The following is a 16,975-nucleotide window of genomic DNA, read 5'->3' as shown; positions in this document are numbered from 1 at the left end:
CCAGTTTTTTCACTGTAACAGCTGGTAATAGCCATTCAGCACTGGAGTTTTACAATTACTTGTGCTTCAACCACAGCATTTATAGAGATAGGATTTGTGCCATAATATTTTCAGCCATTTACTGTTTAGGTGGCTTCTTTGAGTGCACTCTAGTCAAACCCTATAGTGAAGGGAAAGACATTTAACAGCTGCAGCTAGTGGTTCTACTCCTTACTCCTCCTTTTACCCTCCTCTACATTCTCTACTCCGGGTTTTATTGCTGAGCATGACATTATATAGCATGGATAGTCCCTTGGATCAGGTCAGCTGTTCTGCCAGTGTTCCTTCCCAGTCTCCTGCCCACCTCCARCCTGCTCACGGCAGTGGGTGGAATGGGGGAAAGAGAAAGCCTTTGTCCAAGCACACTTCATTGGTGTGCTGTGGGCACTGGTTATCTGCCACAAAGAAAGTTAATACCATCTTAGTCACCATTCCTATTCATTCTGGAAAGAGTTTAAAAGTAGAAAATGTAATTAAAACTGAAATGTGATCATAAACAGTGCTTTTTCAAGCGTATGAAATTCCTGACTTCCATAGTGTGCTGTAACGTGCGGACGTGGATACCAGATGCGTGCAGTCAAATGTGTTACTGGGACGTACCGTGTCATTTTGAATGATGACAGGGAATGCAATGCTGCCACTCGTCCTAGAGATAGTCAAGTAAGTTAAAATAAATACCTCTCTACTTCTCTGTTAAAAGTGTTTAAATACCACTGTTGTCTACTGACTGTATGAGGGAACTTGGAAGAAATCACTTCTAAAGAGAGAAAAAAACACTGGACTGCAATGCTCTTTTTCCACAAAAGTCAAATTTTACCTAGAGAATTAAGGAACAGAAGGGTAATTTCAAGATTGGATGTTTAAAAGTTGGTGTTTTATTGAAGGGTTGGAGTATATGATTTCAAGGAATCCAAAGGCCTGTGAATATTTGGCAGTGGGGGAAGCTCCAACATGTAGAATATAATGAGGACTCTGCTTGCCATCCTGCTTAATGAATAATAGTACTCAACTGGCTTCTTTAATAAGCTTCTAAATTATAAAAGCCAGCTAACTGGTGTAATTTATTTACACTTAGATGTGAAAACAGTGGGTTTGAGTATCCTTTGCATTTTTAATTGTGCTGCCTGTTTGGTTACTGGGCAAATTTACTCTCAGTAGCTGAAGGTTTAAAGGACAGGACAGCTTCGCCACTGTCTTCACTTGGCTCTTCTGTGCTGCCTGTGGCTCTGAAGCAGGACACTGTAATAGCTATACCCCTTGTCTCCAACAAGTTGGCCAAAACTTTTCTTTCTCAAAGTGGCAGTATTGTTGCTTATTACTAATACAGTCTTAAGATAAAATAAATTTTCTTTGACACTTGATTTAAAACAAAACAATTCAATGAAAAGTCTTTGAATAATTCCAGGAAAAATGTTGAAGATGGTATGCACATTAGTTAGTACTGACTTATTGTAACAGTGGGATCTAACAATTTGCTTTACATTTGGCACTTTCAAAATGCATATTTTAAAAGCTTTTTTTTTTTTTCCTCACCCCCACAGGAATGTGAGTTGCCCTCTTGTCCAGAAAATACGAAATTATGGACTACTTCACTTCCTCTAATTAATGTGGGGAAGGTCACCCAATGGAGATATGGATCATGGACCCCAGTATGTAATGTAGCAGTCACACCTTGCAGAGGAGTTCTCCACTCATTCACCCATTTTTTGATAAAGCTCTCATTAATATATTTGTCAGACTGAAATCTGYTTGGGATAAATTAAAAAGGAATTCCAGTATTTTTTGAAGAAAATAAACTGTTTCTTAATGAGCAGATAGACACTCCCAGCAAATCCTGCCTCAAATCCAGCCAGGAAAAATAAGGGGGAARAAGGCAGGATTCTAGGAGCTGGGGTTCTGAGCAAAATAGTTATCATATGATTGACAGTGTGCTAGAAAGTATTTTTTGTAAGTAATTGATCAGTTTCTGAGTGCGAAGAATGCCATTGATTTTAAAATGTGATTTAAATCTTTTATGTGAATAGTAATGTTAAACCATTGAGATCTTKAAATTTGCCTTTGTCTAATTTGCCATTTTTTTGTAAAATGAGCATTATTAAAATGGTTCCTACACCATTTTTTTCAATATTACTATTTCATTTTAATAATGCTGAAAATTAGTTTTACTTGACAGCAATGGGAAAATTAAAATTATCTATAAAATGTTAATTCCTTGGGATATTTAACAATGCATAGAACACAGTTATATTTTTGCGCAACTATTTTAACTAAAAAGTAGTAAAGGGTGCATATACTGAGGCTACTCAGCAGTTCTTCATTAAATCCACCTTGAACAAAGGCACAGAAGGGGCTCAATGGAATATGCTAATACAAGCCATAATGGCAAATGAATTGTTAATATCTGGTTTTATTTTAAGTTTAACAGTTGAACAGTAAATATTGAATCCCTGTGTAATAACTAAAACATTCTGGAAATTTTTGACATTTCTATTGTTAATAAATAGAAAAATTGCCTTTTCATCTGTATAATTATTTCATGTTATAATTTAAATGCTGTCTTTCTATATATGCTGAAATGCTTCATGAAAATTAAGGCTATGCAATTCAGTTCCAAGTCAACAGAAATTCTTAAGGCCGAAACACTCAGCAATATTTCATTTTCTGAATGCATGATTCTATTAGTGTGGAATGGAAATCTGATGTAATTCTAAAGTCAAGCTACATTAGTATTTTAGATGCTTGCATGATCTTRTTTTAGCCTCTTGAAGTGTGATGACCTTGGATTGTTCTCTGACAGTGCTCTGCATCCTGTGGGAAGGGTGATCGTGCTCGCTACGTGAGCTGTAGAGATGCTCATGGAGAAATAGCAGATGAATCTTTGTGTGCTCATTTACCACGACCAGCGGAAATTTCAAGTTGCTTCAGCCCGTGTGGAGAGTGGAAAGTTGGAAATTGGTCCCCTGTAAGTATTAATTATAACTTTTTTTTTTAATGTGTGTATTTAGATTATTGGCCAAAGTCTTCCTTTAAAAATTGAGTTTATATTTTGTGCAAGTGTGATTGAAATTTCGTCCACCGAAAAACCAAAATATTTGTTTGTTCTWGTCAAAAGTAAATATAAATTTGTTTATTGATTATCAGTGTTCTATGACTCTATGTTAATCTTTTGTTCAGTGCTCAGTTACGTGCGATAGTGGAATAGTAACCAGACAAGTCATCTGTGTCAACTACCATCAGCAAATCAATGAGAATTACTGTGATCCTGAAGGCCAGCCTCCTAAGGAACAAGCATGTAACATGCCACCATGTCCACCAGTTTATCATCAGATTCCAAGAGTACATGACCATCCAAGCCATTTCCCAGAAATAGGTTATCTCCCTGTACACCCTCCACAAAACAATTTAAACCAGTGGAACCGTCCTTCTGTGGGAGGATATCAATGGAGAACTGGACCCTGGGGAGCAGTAAGAAATTTTTTTAGAATATATTAATTTTATTCTCTCACATGTGTATTAACATTTCTAGAAATGTTTTTGCAGTACAGATTTGGTTGAAAGAGGAGCACATTCCTTTTAAAAGTTATTATTGTTCTTATTGTTATTTAGAATATATTAAATTCTGAATGTAATTCTTCTGTGATTTCAAATTTAAAATGCTTCTACTTGCAAATAGAATACTTTTATTTGCAAATTTCAGTTTTAAAAGTTAAGATTTAAAACCAAGTTGTTTTAACCAACATCTTTTACATTTTTCTGATTGTGCAATGGCAAAATGTATGTTTACCTGTTTTGGTAGTGCTCTAGTACTTGTGCAGGTGGATTTCACCGTCGAGTTGTAGTATGTCAAGATGAGGAAGGAAGAAGTGCCAGTAATTGTGACGAGGCAACAAAACCTTCAGAGTCGAGACACTGTGATTCTGGACCCTGCCCACGGTGGAACTTTGGGAACTGGGGAGAAGTAAGAGCATTTCACTTACAAAGGGGAACATTGTTTACTACATAAACTTAGAAATAGAAAGGTAATTATGTGACTATGAGTGGAACTGTGAACACGTTTTTTTTTACTTATTTAATAGAGTTAAAAATTTAAAAAGAATGAGTTTCAACCTTTTTATCTAAACTGTTGTTTGATCAAATCTAGAACTGTAGTGGAAACATGAGTGGTATAAATACACATCCAAAATAAGTAAGTGTTGTTTGAGCCTGAGGATATATCAACTAATGATATAGTTGTTGTACAACATGTGTCTTGAGACATACAAAATTATATTAGAAAAAGCTTTACAGAAACTTTATTCTATCTAATTTCATGGAYACTAACAATAGTGACTACAAGTAGTAATAGCTGCTGGGTTGCATCTAAAAGGTGTGTCTAGGTTAGAATATTTTGATGGAACATTTTATGTTAATGGACAAAGAAAAGTTTCTTCATGCTGTATGATGTCATTATCTTGACYGCATATTCTTGCTCAAACATTACAGAAGGAGTTAAAGCTGATTATTTTTGCATTTATTCTAATCTAGCCTCTCGTGATTCTTGCCCAATTTTCTTATTTTTGATTAATCAATGGGTGGAATTGAAAACAGAAGAAAGATTGGTTGAGTGACTTTTTTATTTTACCTTTTTTCCCCTCATTTTGGCCAGATTTAGCCATTCAGTTCTCAAGGTCAGTCTAAATGTAGTAATTTTTCTATCCATATCCTTAGACTTGGGATACAGTTTATGTGGATGCTGCAGTTTTTTTCTAATTTAGAATCCTCAAGAATACAGTAAAAAGCTTTGAACTATTATAGATTGGTTTTAAGAGCTCATTAGGAATGAGAACTGGTATTTAAGAATTACAGACAAACTGAAACCCAGAAAACACATCCTATGAGTATTTTACACTTAGACTGCCTAAGTTAGACTGTATAACAGTGTGCCTGGTGTCTGAGTTTTCTGAGTTTTCTGCTCACTGTCTGGCAGGGAAAACTAGTTTTAAGACAAATTTCCATCTTTTCCTCTTACTAGGGAAAGTGATACAAGCATACAAGCACATTTATTCTCACAAATGCTTCCTTCTCCTTAATAGAGTCTCTGTAACTGAAACCATAAAAATGTAGTTTGGTAAATAAGTGAGAAAATTACATGAGATTAGACTTTAAGTCCTTATTCTTGCATAGAGTGTCCAGGCAATATGGAAATAGATGTAGTTAATAATACAATGTACTGATTATTGCTATGTTTTTTGGTTTGATGTTTTGTGATAATTCTGTTAAAATTGTTGCATATAAAATTCTGTGTTTCAGTGTACTCAAACTTGTGGAGATGGAATAAAGACAAGACTGGTGATTTGTCAGCTTCCCACTGGCCAAATGTTGGGTGATCAAAACTGTGAAATTCTAGACAAGCCACCTAACATGGCACAATGTAATGTGCATTCTTGCCCTGGTGATGTTTCTTGGCATCGGGGACCGTGGAAATCGGTACGATAGCATTCACTCATATTTTTTGCTTTCATGTTCTTTCTGTCATTCTATTTCCCGTTGTCTTTTAAAAATTATATGATTATTTTATTTGATAAAGGTGAAATAATAATGCATGTGGAGTATAACCTATGTAATTTAATTAAGAAATTGTTCCTGCAGTCACTGAATTAAATGAGAAGCACCCATTTCCTTCAGTGGGAACAATATCACGCTCTGTAAAACATCCTAGGGAATATTTGGAAAATTACCAGAAAGCATCATAGCTGATAACACTACCTAATAGGTGTTCCGTTTTGAAGGGTTACAATTTGATATGTGTTAAATTTAAAAGTTTATGCTGAAAAYTATGCTCTAGTATTAGTTACATATTTATGTTTGCAAAAACACCCTGAACTTTTTATTGCATAACTTCTTTCTTATGGTATATATAAGTATAAAATAACTCACATCCATGTATATTACACTCTGTCATCAAATATTTTGCTCCACTTTACATGTACATTTGTGTATAAAAGTTTATATTAGTGGTTTTAAAACAGGGACTAATTAAAGCTATCTATGTATAATTATGTATGTAACTATAATCTGTTATTGTCTACATGTCATTGTCTATTAATATGCAAAAATGCCTACTGTAATCACCATTAATCTTTAAAATTGCCACTAGCAGATTATTAACGTACTGAAGTAATCATAGCAAGCTCTGCAATATAGAGCACATTTTTTTCCCAAGCTGTGAATTTGACAATATTGATTATTGTGCTAAATTCTAAGGAGAATAATGGCAATCAAAAGACTGGTTTGCATCAAAATCCAGTTCTGGTTCCATCAAAATCAGCAAAAAACCTGGCACTGACATCCCTGGGAGATGGTCTGGGACAACAGTTGTTTGGGGTTTTTTTTGTTAATAAAATTATGTAATTTGTCTATTTGAATTAATATGGCAGCATTTAAAAAAATTATCTGATTTCAATTGTACAGTTGCTAATGTATATACAATCTATTCTAATTTATTACAAAGAGACTGTAAAACTGAATTAATTGTTTACCACAGTTACCTCTTTCTTCCATTATGCAAAACAGAGTTTGGAGTTTGTGCTTAGCAGATACCAGAGTATCTTATTTAGCCATTAGCCAAATAATTAGCTGTGACTTTCTTATTAAGGTTTGTACATTGGGTGCTGAGAAGGCAAGCAGGGTTCATCACACAGTTGGCGTTGAATTCAGTGTTTGTTTCCCTTTTAGATCAAGAATTATTCAAAACCTGTTCATTCCCTGAATAATGCAGTTTGCCTTGCATTAATAGAATACCTGTAAGATCTTTTATTGTAAATGTTGTATATGGCTTACTTTTATTAAGGATATTTGTATTGGTTTATATCTGAAGTGACATAAAAGGCCCTTTTAATCCTTCAAAAGCAGCTTAGAATGGACTCTATGTAACAGAGAGAGAGTTTGTGGCCTCTTTTATATATGAATGCAATCTCTGTGGTTAAGCCATCAAACACTTAATTTCGTCACTATCTCATACTGCAGAAACAAATGTAGCAGATTCAGGAAATAATAGGAGACTCACATATTGAATATGCTATCACATTTTAATCTTGAAATCTTGATGTTAGCATATGCTATTCATTCTTTAATTTTGCTAGTTTGAACACTGCCAACAYACAGACTTAGTTGGTTTTTGTTGCTGTTTAAGCAGAGCAAAATTCATTCATTGAAGATGAATTTTTATTAGGAAGGAGCAGCAAAAACTTTAGTCATAGGAACGYTGTTGTACCCTAGCACAAACAGCTTTGTTTAGCCATGGTTGACTACYGATTTGTCACTTTGGCAATAGATCATGGCCCTGCCTGTCTTACACATTTCTGGCATAAAAGATGCTGTAGTTTAGAGAATTGTTAATGACTCGACGCTCTCTGGTTTCTGAAGTTTTCAAGCCTTTCACATCTATGCGTATCCCCTTCTCTGTAAGACCACAAGAGCCAGATAAATAATTATTTCTATTTTTCATAAAATTATTGATTTTTATATTTTGATTTTATATTTCTGTGCCAGGACAGCAATGCATTGCACTTTTGTGTCTACTAGTGAGAATTCAGAGTTAAAACCTAAGCAGAAATTGACATGCGAGACTAGATGATCTTAGAAGTTTTTTCCAGTCTTAATGATTCTATGATTCTTACTTCTTCCACTAGATATCACTATATATTTGAGAACAGAAGACTTTTAGCTGTAAGCCTTCTAAGGACATTTCTTTCAGTTACTGATAAATTTTATGCAACATAATTAAAATAAAACATATCTTGAAAATGCACAAAAGGGCCCTTGAAAGGAAGGCTCTGTTTGTGATTTGAAACCAGAATTTTGGTTGATGYTTTCTGCAGTTTAGCAGCTATTGGCTGTTACACTTCCTAGTGTGTGTCAGTGGCTACTGGAGCTGACCCTGTTGTTAGTTTCTGCAGTTGTCCTGTTGGACGTGAGGCAAGTAAATCTCAAATTCTGAAGTTTCATACTACTCCAGGAAACTTTCTCAGAAAAATCATGTATGTTCAGAAACTGGTTCTTTGGTAATCTATGAATCTGCAATTCAGTCCAGTATTTTCCTATAATGGTATTTAAACCAGAAAAATTCTGAAGTTTTACAGAAAGGGTGGATAGGAAACACATTCTTACGCCTGTAAGTTGGATTTGTTTGATCTGAATGTCGTTGAGATACTCTGACAGTGATCTTTTTAGAATGTTGCTGATGTCTTCTGTCCTCTTAGTTTTGTGCAAGTTTCTAAGGGAATTTTCTTTTGTAAGAATGGAATCATCCTCCCTCTTCTTCATACTTTTCATTTTTTAATTGCCTTTTTACCAAAATCCATAGGAAAGGGAGTGGATTTACACCAAGTCCATTCATCTTGAAGGACTCTGCCCTTTCTTTTTAAAGAATATTGGTGTCAATTTTTAATGTAATTGAGAATAATAAATATTTTAGAAACATTCCTAAATTCAAGTTTAATAATTTTAAGCATGTGATTTCAAGATTTCATTGCTGAATTGACATGTATTTAAGTACACTGCCTCTTTTTTTTGATACATAGAAATGACAATTCAAGTTTATATATTTTTGGTGCATATATATTTGTAATGTATTTATAGGTTAAATAATATTTCAGGTAAATATAGCTGCTTATTTTAATGTAGTTGCACCACTCATAAATTTGGCCCATGCATCTTGGATATTTTTCTATTACTGTGCTCTAGTTTCATTGGTGAAGGGATGGAGGCAATGTTCCAAAACTTCATGAAAGAATGAAGAAATTACAAGCTAAAAAGTATGGAAACCATATGTCATATTATATAATGTCAATAAATTGCATAGTGTTCTGACAGCTAGCTAGGAGTACTTTGTTCTAATATAGATTTTTATTGTATCGCTTCTTTCCAGAGTGCATGGTTGGCTTTTTTTCTTTAGTCCATGCAGTAAGACTTCTGTTTTGTTGTATTAACTTTCATCAGGTTGATTCTGGTTTTCTGACCTTAATGACAAGTTGTTTTAAAGTTAAAGCATGAAAGAGACATGTTTGCAGAGATACCATAAGGTTTTAAATTGAGCCATAATTAGTAGATTAAAAAAATTTGTTCTAGCAGAGTTGTAGAATAATCTCTCTTGAGTTCAAGAATGATGCTTTGCTACTTTCAATACTGAGCTTTTTGTCTGAGCAGTGTTCCCCTTATCCACAGACTTGAGTATTCTTAGCCAAGCAATTGTCTGTAACATGACAAAAAAATTTTGTGGGAATACAATCAAATCAAATGTTGTTTGAATTGATAGTTATGTTTAGGTACAACRAATTTGCAGATACATAGGGCAGATATAGTCACAGTCTTGAAAAGCTTTCATATGTAGCWTGCTAGAGAATAAAATACTATTTTTAACAGTACTTGGCTAGGAAATAATTTGAGGCACAGTAGCAAATCGGGAGATTTCCTGTGCCAAAGTCCTTTCCTGGCCCCCTGGGCAAAATGTGTGATATGAACATGATTTTTGTTTTACTCTTTTTCTACTGTTTGAGAAGTAATAACTCTTCTACTCATCTAAAGGAGGTTTTTTATGGTGCCTTCACATCAAGGATAGTATTTGACTATTAACTGAAGTATCCCTTTTTTATCAGTTTCCCTTAAGGTTTTGGTGTTTATCTCTTGGTTAAATGGTCATGTCTTCCTTTCTAGTCTCTTTTTCTATGCCACCTAATTTGTTGCCTGCACAACAGAAAACAGTGTAACTTTCTCAAAATTCCTGATAAATATGYTTTATGTATTCCTTTTCTTGTGCTATGTACCTTTAATTTTTATATCTTTTTCTAAAGATCTTAGGAAGCTTGGGCAGGAATTACACTGGAGGAATAGAATAAGCTATTCATATATGAAAGACAATACCCTCAGGCTTTGCATAGTGAGGAAAGTTTGTTCACATTTTTGAACAAAAAGAATTTTGATGTATTTAGGAGTTTGATCTTATTTTTGGCCCCCTGTACTTTTTCAGAGCTTGCAAAAACCCTTGAGGATCCAGGCAGCCAAATAGCAAGGTTTCTGCTTAGGCAGTTGTTGGTAGCAGTTGATGTTACCTTGAAAGCTTTATATTTCTTTTGGGCATTGATTTTGTAGGTAGCTACCTGAATTGTATCATAAAAATTTTAACCAGGTATGTCATAACTTGAAATATGTTTGCTTCTCATACTTTCTTGTTCCTGTAGAAAGAATACACAGCTACTTACAGAAGAGAATTCTATTTTGCTTGTCTGAAATGTTTATCAAATAAGGATTTTAATTTTTTTCTTTTCCTCATTCTTAGGATTTTTTATGTAACTCATAGGTATTGTGATTTTGGAGAAAATAGGCCTAATGATAGTGGATTATTTTTGAAGCTACTCTGAAGTGTAAGAATGTGTTCCTTCTATTGCTTACTGGCTCTTTGGACACGTTAAGTAATATTCTTTAAAGTGGTTGTTTTTCTAGTGCTTCAGTTTTCTACTTACTTGCTCCAGGATAAATTAGATGTMATTCTGTTTTTGCAGTAGTGGAAGAAATCTGCTATTACTTTTAATAAATATAAATCTATTTTTTAAAAACAGTCCCAGTTCCCTTCCAGTGTTGTTACTGCCAGGCATCCCATTGACTTCTCCAGGAACAGAAGCAGGCCAGACTTGCATAAGTAAAATATTTGCATTCATTTTAATGCAAAAATTCTCGCTATGTATGATAAGTGCCTTCATTCACGTTTTCTAATGTGTAAAAAGTATTTATATCTTTAAAAATAATCTTTTATATTAAAAGGGAATTCAGAATCAGTGAACTTGGTTTTCAAAACCAGCTTCATTTTTTTACCTCTACTTCTGCTGCTGCCTAATGTCGAACTTCAAAATACCTCATTGCCAGTGCAGCACATTAAATTAATATCCCACTGCTTGAAATCTTGATGCTAGCATCTGCTATTCATTCTTTAAAACTTTGGAAATGGGACGGGGGCCTTATCAGAGTTAACAAATAACATATGTCACTGCCCAAATAATATCATAAAACAGACTTGGGATAGTGAATTTCATTTAAGGTCATTCTGATAATGAATGAAAATACTTGTTTCCAAAATTCAAAAACAAAATATTCGTGTAATGTTCATCAGGTTAAGAGGAGATTTCTCCTGTTTGGTGCTATGTTGCCTGTATAGCTTGAAATAATAAATAAGTTATAATGTATGTGTATTAATTTAATTTAATGATTGTGACTTGTGTCTGTGAAATACAATTGCAATTTTAACCTTTCTTTTCTGTGCATGTTGTGTGGCTTTGTGTTTCTATTTATTAAGGAATGTTAATGTTTAAAGTCCTTAAAAAATAAATTAAAGGATGGGGCAGGTACTAACTACTTTTGCTGAAAGTGAGGGTTCTCTTTAACCTTTGTGTTAAAATTAACTTCATCTGATACTTTAGTGACATTGTTTTCATGAGGAAAGCTCTTACACTTGAACAAAAAAAAAAATATTTTTACTGATACAAGCAGTAATTGATRCCATTAGTCAACTGGACTGAAATAGGTACATGATCTTTAATGGTAAAGCTAAAAGATCCTAGCTTCTGAATCTTTTTCTGTAGCTGTAATTTCATTGGCCCACATTTCATGCTCTCACTTAGTCAGCAACTAAACACATAGAAGAATGAGGATCATAACATAATTCTCGACTCTTAATCTCAAAGGCATAACATGGTTTTTTACATTTCTAAAACACTGCTGCAGGAAGAGGTTTGTAAAACTTTCAGACCCTTCATTTAGAAAGAGAATAGTCAAAATAAAAACAATAAATAATAGTAAAACCACACACACACACACAAAACCCAAAAAACCCACAACAACAAAAAACCAAACCAAACAAAACAAACAAAAATAAACTGAAAAAAAAACAGATAAAAAACTCAACAACCAGAGTATAATGAAAAGGGAAAAGAAGCAGGTGATGCTTAATACCATGCCCAAATACATACAGCCATTTAAGGAGAATGAAAGGAATGTGAACCTACTGCTCTATTTATTAGAACTTTCAGAAAAGCTGAAATGTTCCAGGTGGTCAGATMCTTGTGAAAATCATTCTGAGCTGCCTGTATGCATGTAGCAGCTTCAAAACCAATCAGAACTCAGAAAATTTGGTTCAAAATTATTTTGGGACCCAGATTTAAATGCTATTAAACATATATTAAAGTACTAGCATTCCCAAACATTTGTGAGGATCAATACATGAATATTTTTATTATCTGGCATGGTTAGGAAATGAAAAATACGTTCTATAGTGGGACACTGGTGACTCCACTAAGACAGGATACTCTATTGATCAGCGTGAGTTCTAGCAATCGTCTGTCCACGGCCCTTTCACTTCAGTGAGAGCAGGATTAAACATTTAGATTTCCTGCTGAATCAGTCCTGCAGAAGCTTCCATGCCTGCTCATATTTATGTATGTGAAATGTAGTGGTGGAAATATTGTTAGCAAATTGAAAATATACAGAAAAGAGGCTTAGGTTGAAAGAAAACTGGATTTCAACATGTGAAGGTAGGTGAARTGTTGCATAACTCATCTAAAATATACTCATATTTTCATATTAAGTAAATATTTGATATAAATTGGGAGGCTGTTAATTCTTAAGTGATATGTAGTTAATAGAAAAGCCATAGAAAAAATTATGGTTTGTATCCTTCTGAGAAGTTAAAAAAAATTCTGACGATATTATACTATTCCAGYATATATTGCTTTGCGTTTCCAGTTTTTTAAAGTTTGAATACAAAATTTTAGATTTTAATGAAATTTTAAAAATGACATGATATGAAGTAACAATTTTTATAGAGCAGAAAGATACACAGAGCTCATGTATTTGTCAGTCTTTTAATTTTGAGCTGCTATGTTGCTATTGCTAACATGACTAAAAATGATAACTCAGAACTTACACTTGTTGGGATCTAGCGTTTCTTTTGCTCATATTTAAATCTTTGTAAACYCAGCTGAAACAAATTCATCTACTGTTGTAGGACTGTATTATGTCTACTTACTTTTGTAATTGGTTGATTGAAAAGACCMTATCTCTTAAGATAATAAAATAAAGTTTCAAATAGAGAGAATATTACAAGAAAAAGCTTTTTAACTGTGCAAACTCTTTAGCTTCCATAACAGAGATCCTCCATCATATTAAAAATGTATTCCAACTTTTGTTGTGAAGACCTGTGAACAAAATATGCCTCTCAAGGGGCCAAAGTTACTTTGGGTGGGAGTGCAGATTGTGTCAATCYTGTGCAGTTGTTCAGTTTTTCCCAGCTTCACAGGAGGCTAGAGGCTAACCTACCTGTGATAAAGTCTGTTAAACTGTGTCCAGTTTTTAGAAACAATAAATTGAATAATTTTGGGTTGCTATTTGGTTTTCACAGAGGTTTATAGACACAGATGCATTTTTTTTTTCTCTATTTGAAAAATGTGTACAGAAATGTATCTATTTATTTGAAACAGAGAGAAAACCCCTGCATTTCTTTTTCTCACAGTGGATTTCCTTAAGGTCTCCTATCTCCATTTCTGCCACCCTTCTTTCTTGATGCTTGCATTTTACTCGCTGTCTCCAGTGCTGCTGTTTTAATGTAATTGCTTAAAAATGTTACTCATTTTACATGACTGTGGGGTACAGAAAGATGCGACTTGCTGGAGTCTGGCCCAGTCAGCAATTTGACATCGGYGATACTGTAATGGTAAAAGTGCCCATATGAAGCTCTTGCAGAAAGTACAGAGCAGGACTGCAATTTTGTAAATTTGACACGAATTTATACTTGTAGATTTGATTTTCAAAAAGACATAGTGAGAGTCTAGCTTTGTTCCTGATTGCCACTGATTTCAGAAGGAAAGGTAAGGCAGAATTATTTGTTGGGGATGTTGAGGTTTTGTTTTATTTTTTGATTTACTAATGTTTTTCTATTTTAATTATGATTTGCCTCTGCCATCTGTCATATATATCATTCAACTGAAAGATKATAAAAATTAGGTGCCAACATACCAGATAATGTTGCTGTAGGAATGCTGTCTGTAGTTTATCTGTTCTCTCACTCCAAGCAATTAATAAACTGATCATAATTTTCATTGGTTTTATATATACTATCATGATTGTCAGCATATATTAGCTGAGTTAATGTTGCTTGAATGAGGGCTGATGGTGAAGTTTCTAGCAGAGATACCTTCAGTGACAAATTTAATACTGTACGTGAGGTAGCTGAGCCTGCCTAATGTCTGCTGAAAGGATGCAGAAATACCTACTGGTTTCTTGATTCTCAAGTGGTAACCAGACAAAGCAGACTCAAATCAAGAACAAGTAGGGCAGGAAGAGTAACTATACAATTCCATTTTTATTGTAATTGAGAGATGAAATGGAAGATATAAAGGAAGAGGTAAATGAGATAGCAAATATGATATGTCATCACTGTTGAATGAGAACTCATGAAACTCATGAACTCATGATTATTAATTTTAAGTTTACACCCACATTAATATCTTCATAATCCATTGTTCTTGTACTGTAATAGCTAAAAGCTTGTTTGAAAGCCTAATTTTAGTGTTATGTGACTCRTGTAGGTAAAACAAAGAGAAGGTTGCTGCCTGGAAAAGCTTAGTCTCATTTATCAGGTATGTGTAGAYAGAGTGGGAATACACAGCACAGTGCAGCCTGTCAGTGTCACAGTAAGTGGGGAGCTGAGCAAGGTAAATCATGGAGAGTTGGTCTGCCCGTAAGCATGATCTTGTTTACAAATTCTCTGTAGCTGGCATCAAGGATGTCAGGCTTTAGGCAGTGATGGGCAGAATAGTGGTGGTGCTCATCCTGAGGGGGAAAAACATAGGGTAGGGCTTTCAAAGAAGGACCTGGTCATGTGTTTATTTGTTCTGAACTTGAGGAAATGGATAGTRCTTTGAGATGTCAGAAAGGTAGGCTGAACTAAGACTTACTCACAAATCCAGCTGGAATGAATAAAWGACATTCTGTAGATGATCATTAAGTGGAATCTCAAGGGTTCTGGTTTTGATTTTTCCAACAGCTGCAAAGAGTATGGTTGCTCATCTGACATCCAGGCAGATTGCCATTTTCTGTCATTAAGGACTGTGCCAGCTGCCCTGGACAAAAGAATTCAGACCATGTGCTGTCAACTTAATATCTAGAATTTCTCAGCATCATCAGCAGAGTGTGGGCTTCTTCAGATGTGAAATCCTTTTGCCTTCAGTGTATGTGCTGATGGTTCTGAATTTGTTTTAATCAGGATGTCTTTATTTTTAAGAGGAACAGCAGATTCCTAGTAAATGCCAGATAAATCCTCTCATAGAAGTTTTACCTTCCTGTTATCCACATCAATCCTAAAATCTATCTTTAATCCTCTTTGTTCCTCCATCATTCCTACTTTTTCTGTATTTGTAGATCTATGTAGCTTCTCATTTATGTTCCTCTGTTAAATAGRTATGTTTCAGCATGTTTGGAAATTGTTATTCAGTTTTTTGTTACCCTTCAGATGAAAGCTGAAACAAAGTGCTAATGGTACAAGTGTTTATACTTGTTTTAATGAAGAATTACTGACTCTGAATCAAAGAATTCAGTAGGATCTAATTACAGGGTCTGTGTTGCTTCTTAACAGTAGTCAACCTTCTTAAAGGAAAGAACAACTCTTTGAATGCTTTCAGGTGAAAAATGCATGTTGTGCTCAAGCATCACCAAAACTCCTGGGGAGATGCAGCAAGCAGAGGAGGCAGATACAAGAAGGGCTRGTTCTAATATGGCAAATGAAAAGATAAAAGTAATTCTCACCTAAGCAATGCTCTAAGTATTGTTTTATTAGTGTTTTATGCAGTTGTGATAATCTACTTCTATTATATTAGAAGAGTCCAAATAGGCTTGTAGGCCAAAGAGAGATCATCAAAAATGCAATTTGCCAGACAACTCAAGCAACTACCTTATTTAATCCTGTTTTAAACTGATCTTCCTGACCAGTCACAGAAGTTCCTGATCCAAAAAAGGTAGACAGGAAGAAAATACCTTTTAACATTTGTAATGTCTTTGATCCCTTTTCAGTGCTGCTGCTGCGGCTTAACCCCAGTAGGCACTGAATTCCACACAGCCACTCACTCCCTCTGCCTTGGTGGAATGGGGGAGAGAATTGGAAGGATAAAAGTRGGTAAACACCTGGGTTAAGAAAAGTAATTTCTATAGGTAAAGCAAAAGCTGCACCAGCAAGAAAAGCAAAACAAGGAATTAATTCACCACTTCCTATGGAGGTGTTYGGCCATCCCCACAAAAGCAGGGCTATATCATGCATGACTGTTTCTTGGGAAGACAAATGCCATCACTCCACATGCCTCTCCTTCTTCCTAGTTGCTTTTATTGCTGACATCACTTGGTCTKGTCTGAGTCCCCTCAAAACCACTTTTGCAACTCCAGCCTCTCTGCTGGCTTTGATGCTGTGTGACACTGTTCAGCGGTAACTAAAGTATCCAGGTGTTTTCAACTCTGTTTTGGTCACAAATCAAAAGCTTGCACTATACTAGCTACTATGAAGAAAATTTCCTCTATCCTCTTCTAGTCACTCATTTATATTGTAAGTCTCTGTATATCTGAGTACAAAAAGAAACTGTTACATGCTTTCCATTTACTATTCTGTTTTTCAGTATCCAGAAGCCCACTGGGCTACCAGATAAATTGCACAAAACTTTACTTCCTTTAAAGAAAAGGTTAAGGAAATTTGGTACAGAAAACCACCAAATAATACAAGGTGTTCAACATTCAATGAAATGGTAATAATAAAAGAATAAAAAAGATTTAATTGAAGTTGCATGTCTGCTGCAGAATGAGCCCTAATTTGGTAGGAATTGATGAGGGCATGACTGTCTGCGAGTCCAGCTGTGCCACAGAAAGCACC

At 34.7% G+C, this 16,975-nt stretch overlaps 1 protein-coding gene across 1 annotated transcript in view; it reads left to right on the top strand.

Annotated features, from left to right (window-relative positions):
* ADAMTS20 (ADAM metallopeptidase with thrombospondin type 1 motif 20) overlaps positions 1-16,975 on the top strand; it is an 83,053-nt gene that overhangs the window by 47,047 nt on the left and 19,031 nt on the right. The window contains exons 23-28 of the mRNA XM_057366146.1: positions 577-699; positions 1,581-1,688; positions 2,837-3,001; positions 3,214-3,504; positions 3,836-3,997; positions 5,329-5,505. Coding sequence (XP_057222129.1) covers positions 577-699; positions 1,581-1,688; positions 2,837-3,001; positions 3,214-3,504; positions 3,836-3,997; positions 5,329-5,505 — 1,026 coding nt within the window. The remainder of the gene's footprint in view (positions 1-576; positions 700-1,580; positions 1,689-2,836; positions 3,002-3,213; positions 3,505-3,835; positions 3,998-5,328; positions 5,506-16,975) is intronic.

Source organism: Malurus melanocephalus, unplaced genomic scaffold, assembly GCF_030028575.1.
Source record: "Malurus melanocephalus ecotype Western Australia unplaced genomic scaffold, MMel_1.1 scaffold_60, whole genome shotgun sequence".
Classification (NCBI taxonomy): domain Eukaryota; kingdom Metazoa; phylum Chordata; class Aves; order Passeriformes; family Maluridae; genus Malurus; species Malurus melanocephalus.
The sequence above is the reverse complement of the archived record's forward strand: the minus strand, read 5'-3'. Positions and strand labels throughout refer to the sequence as shown.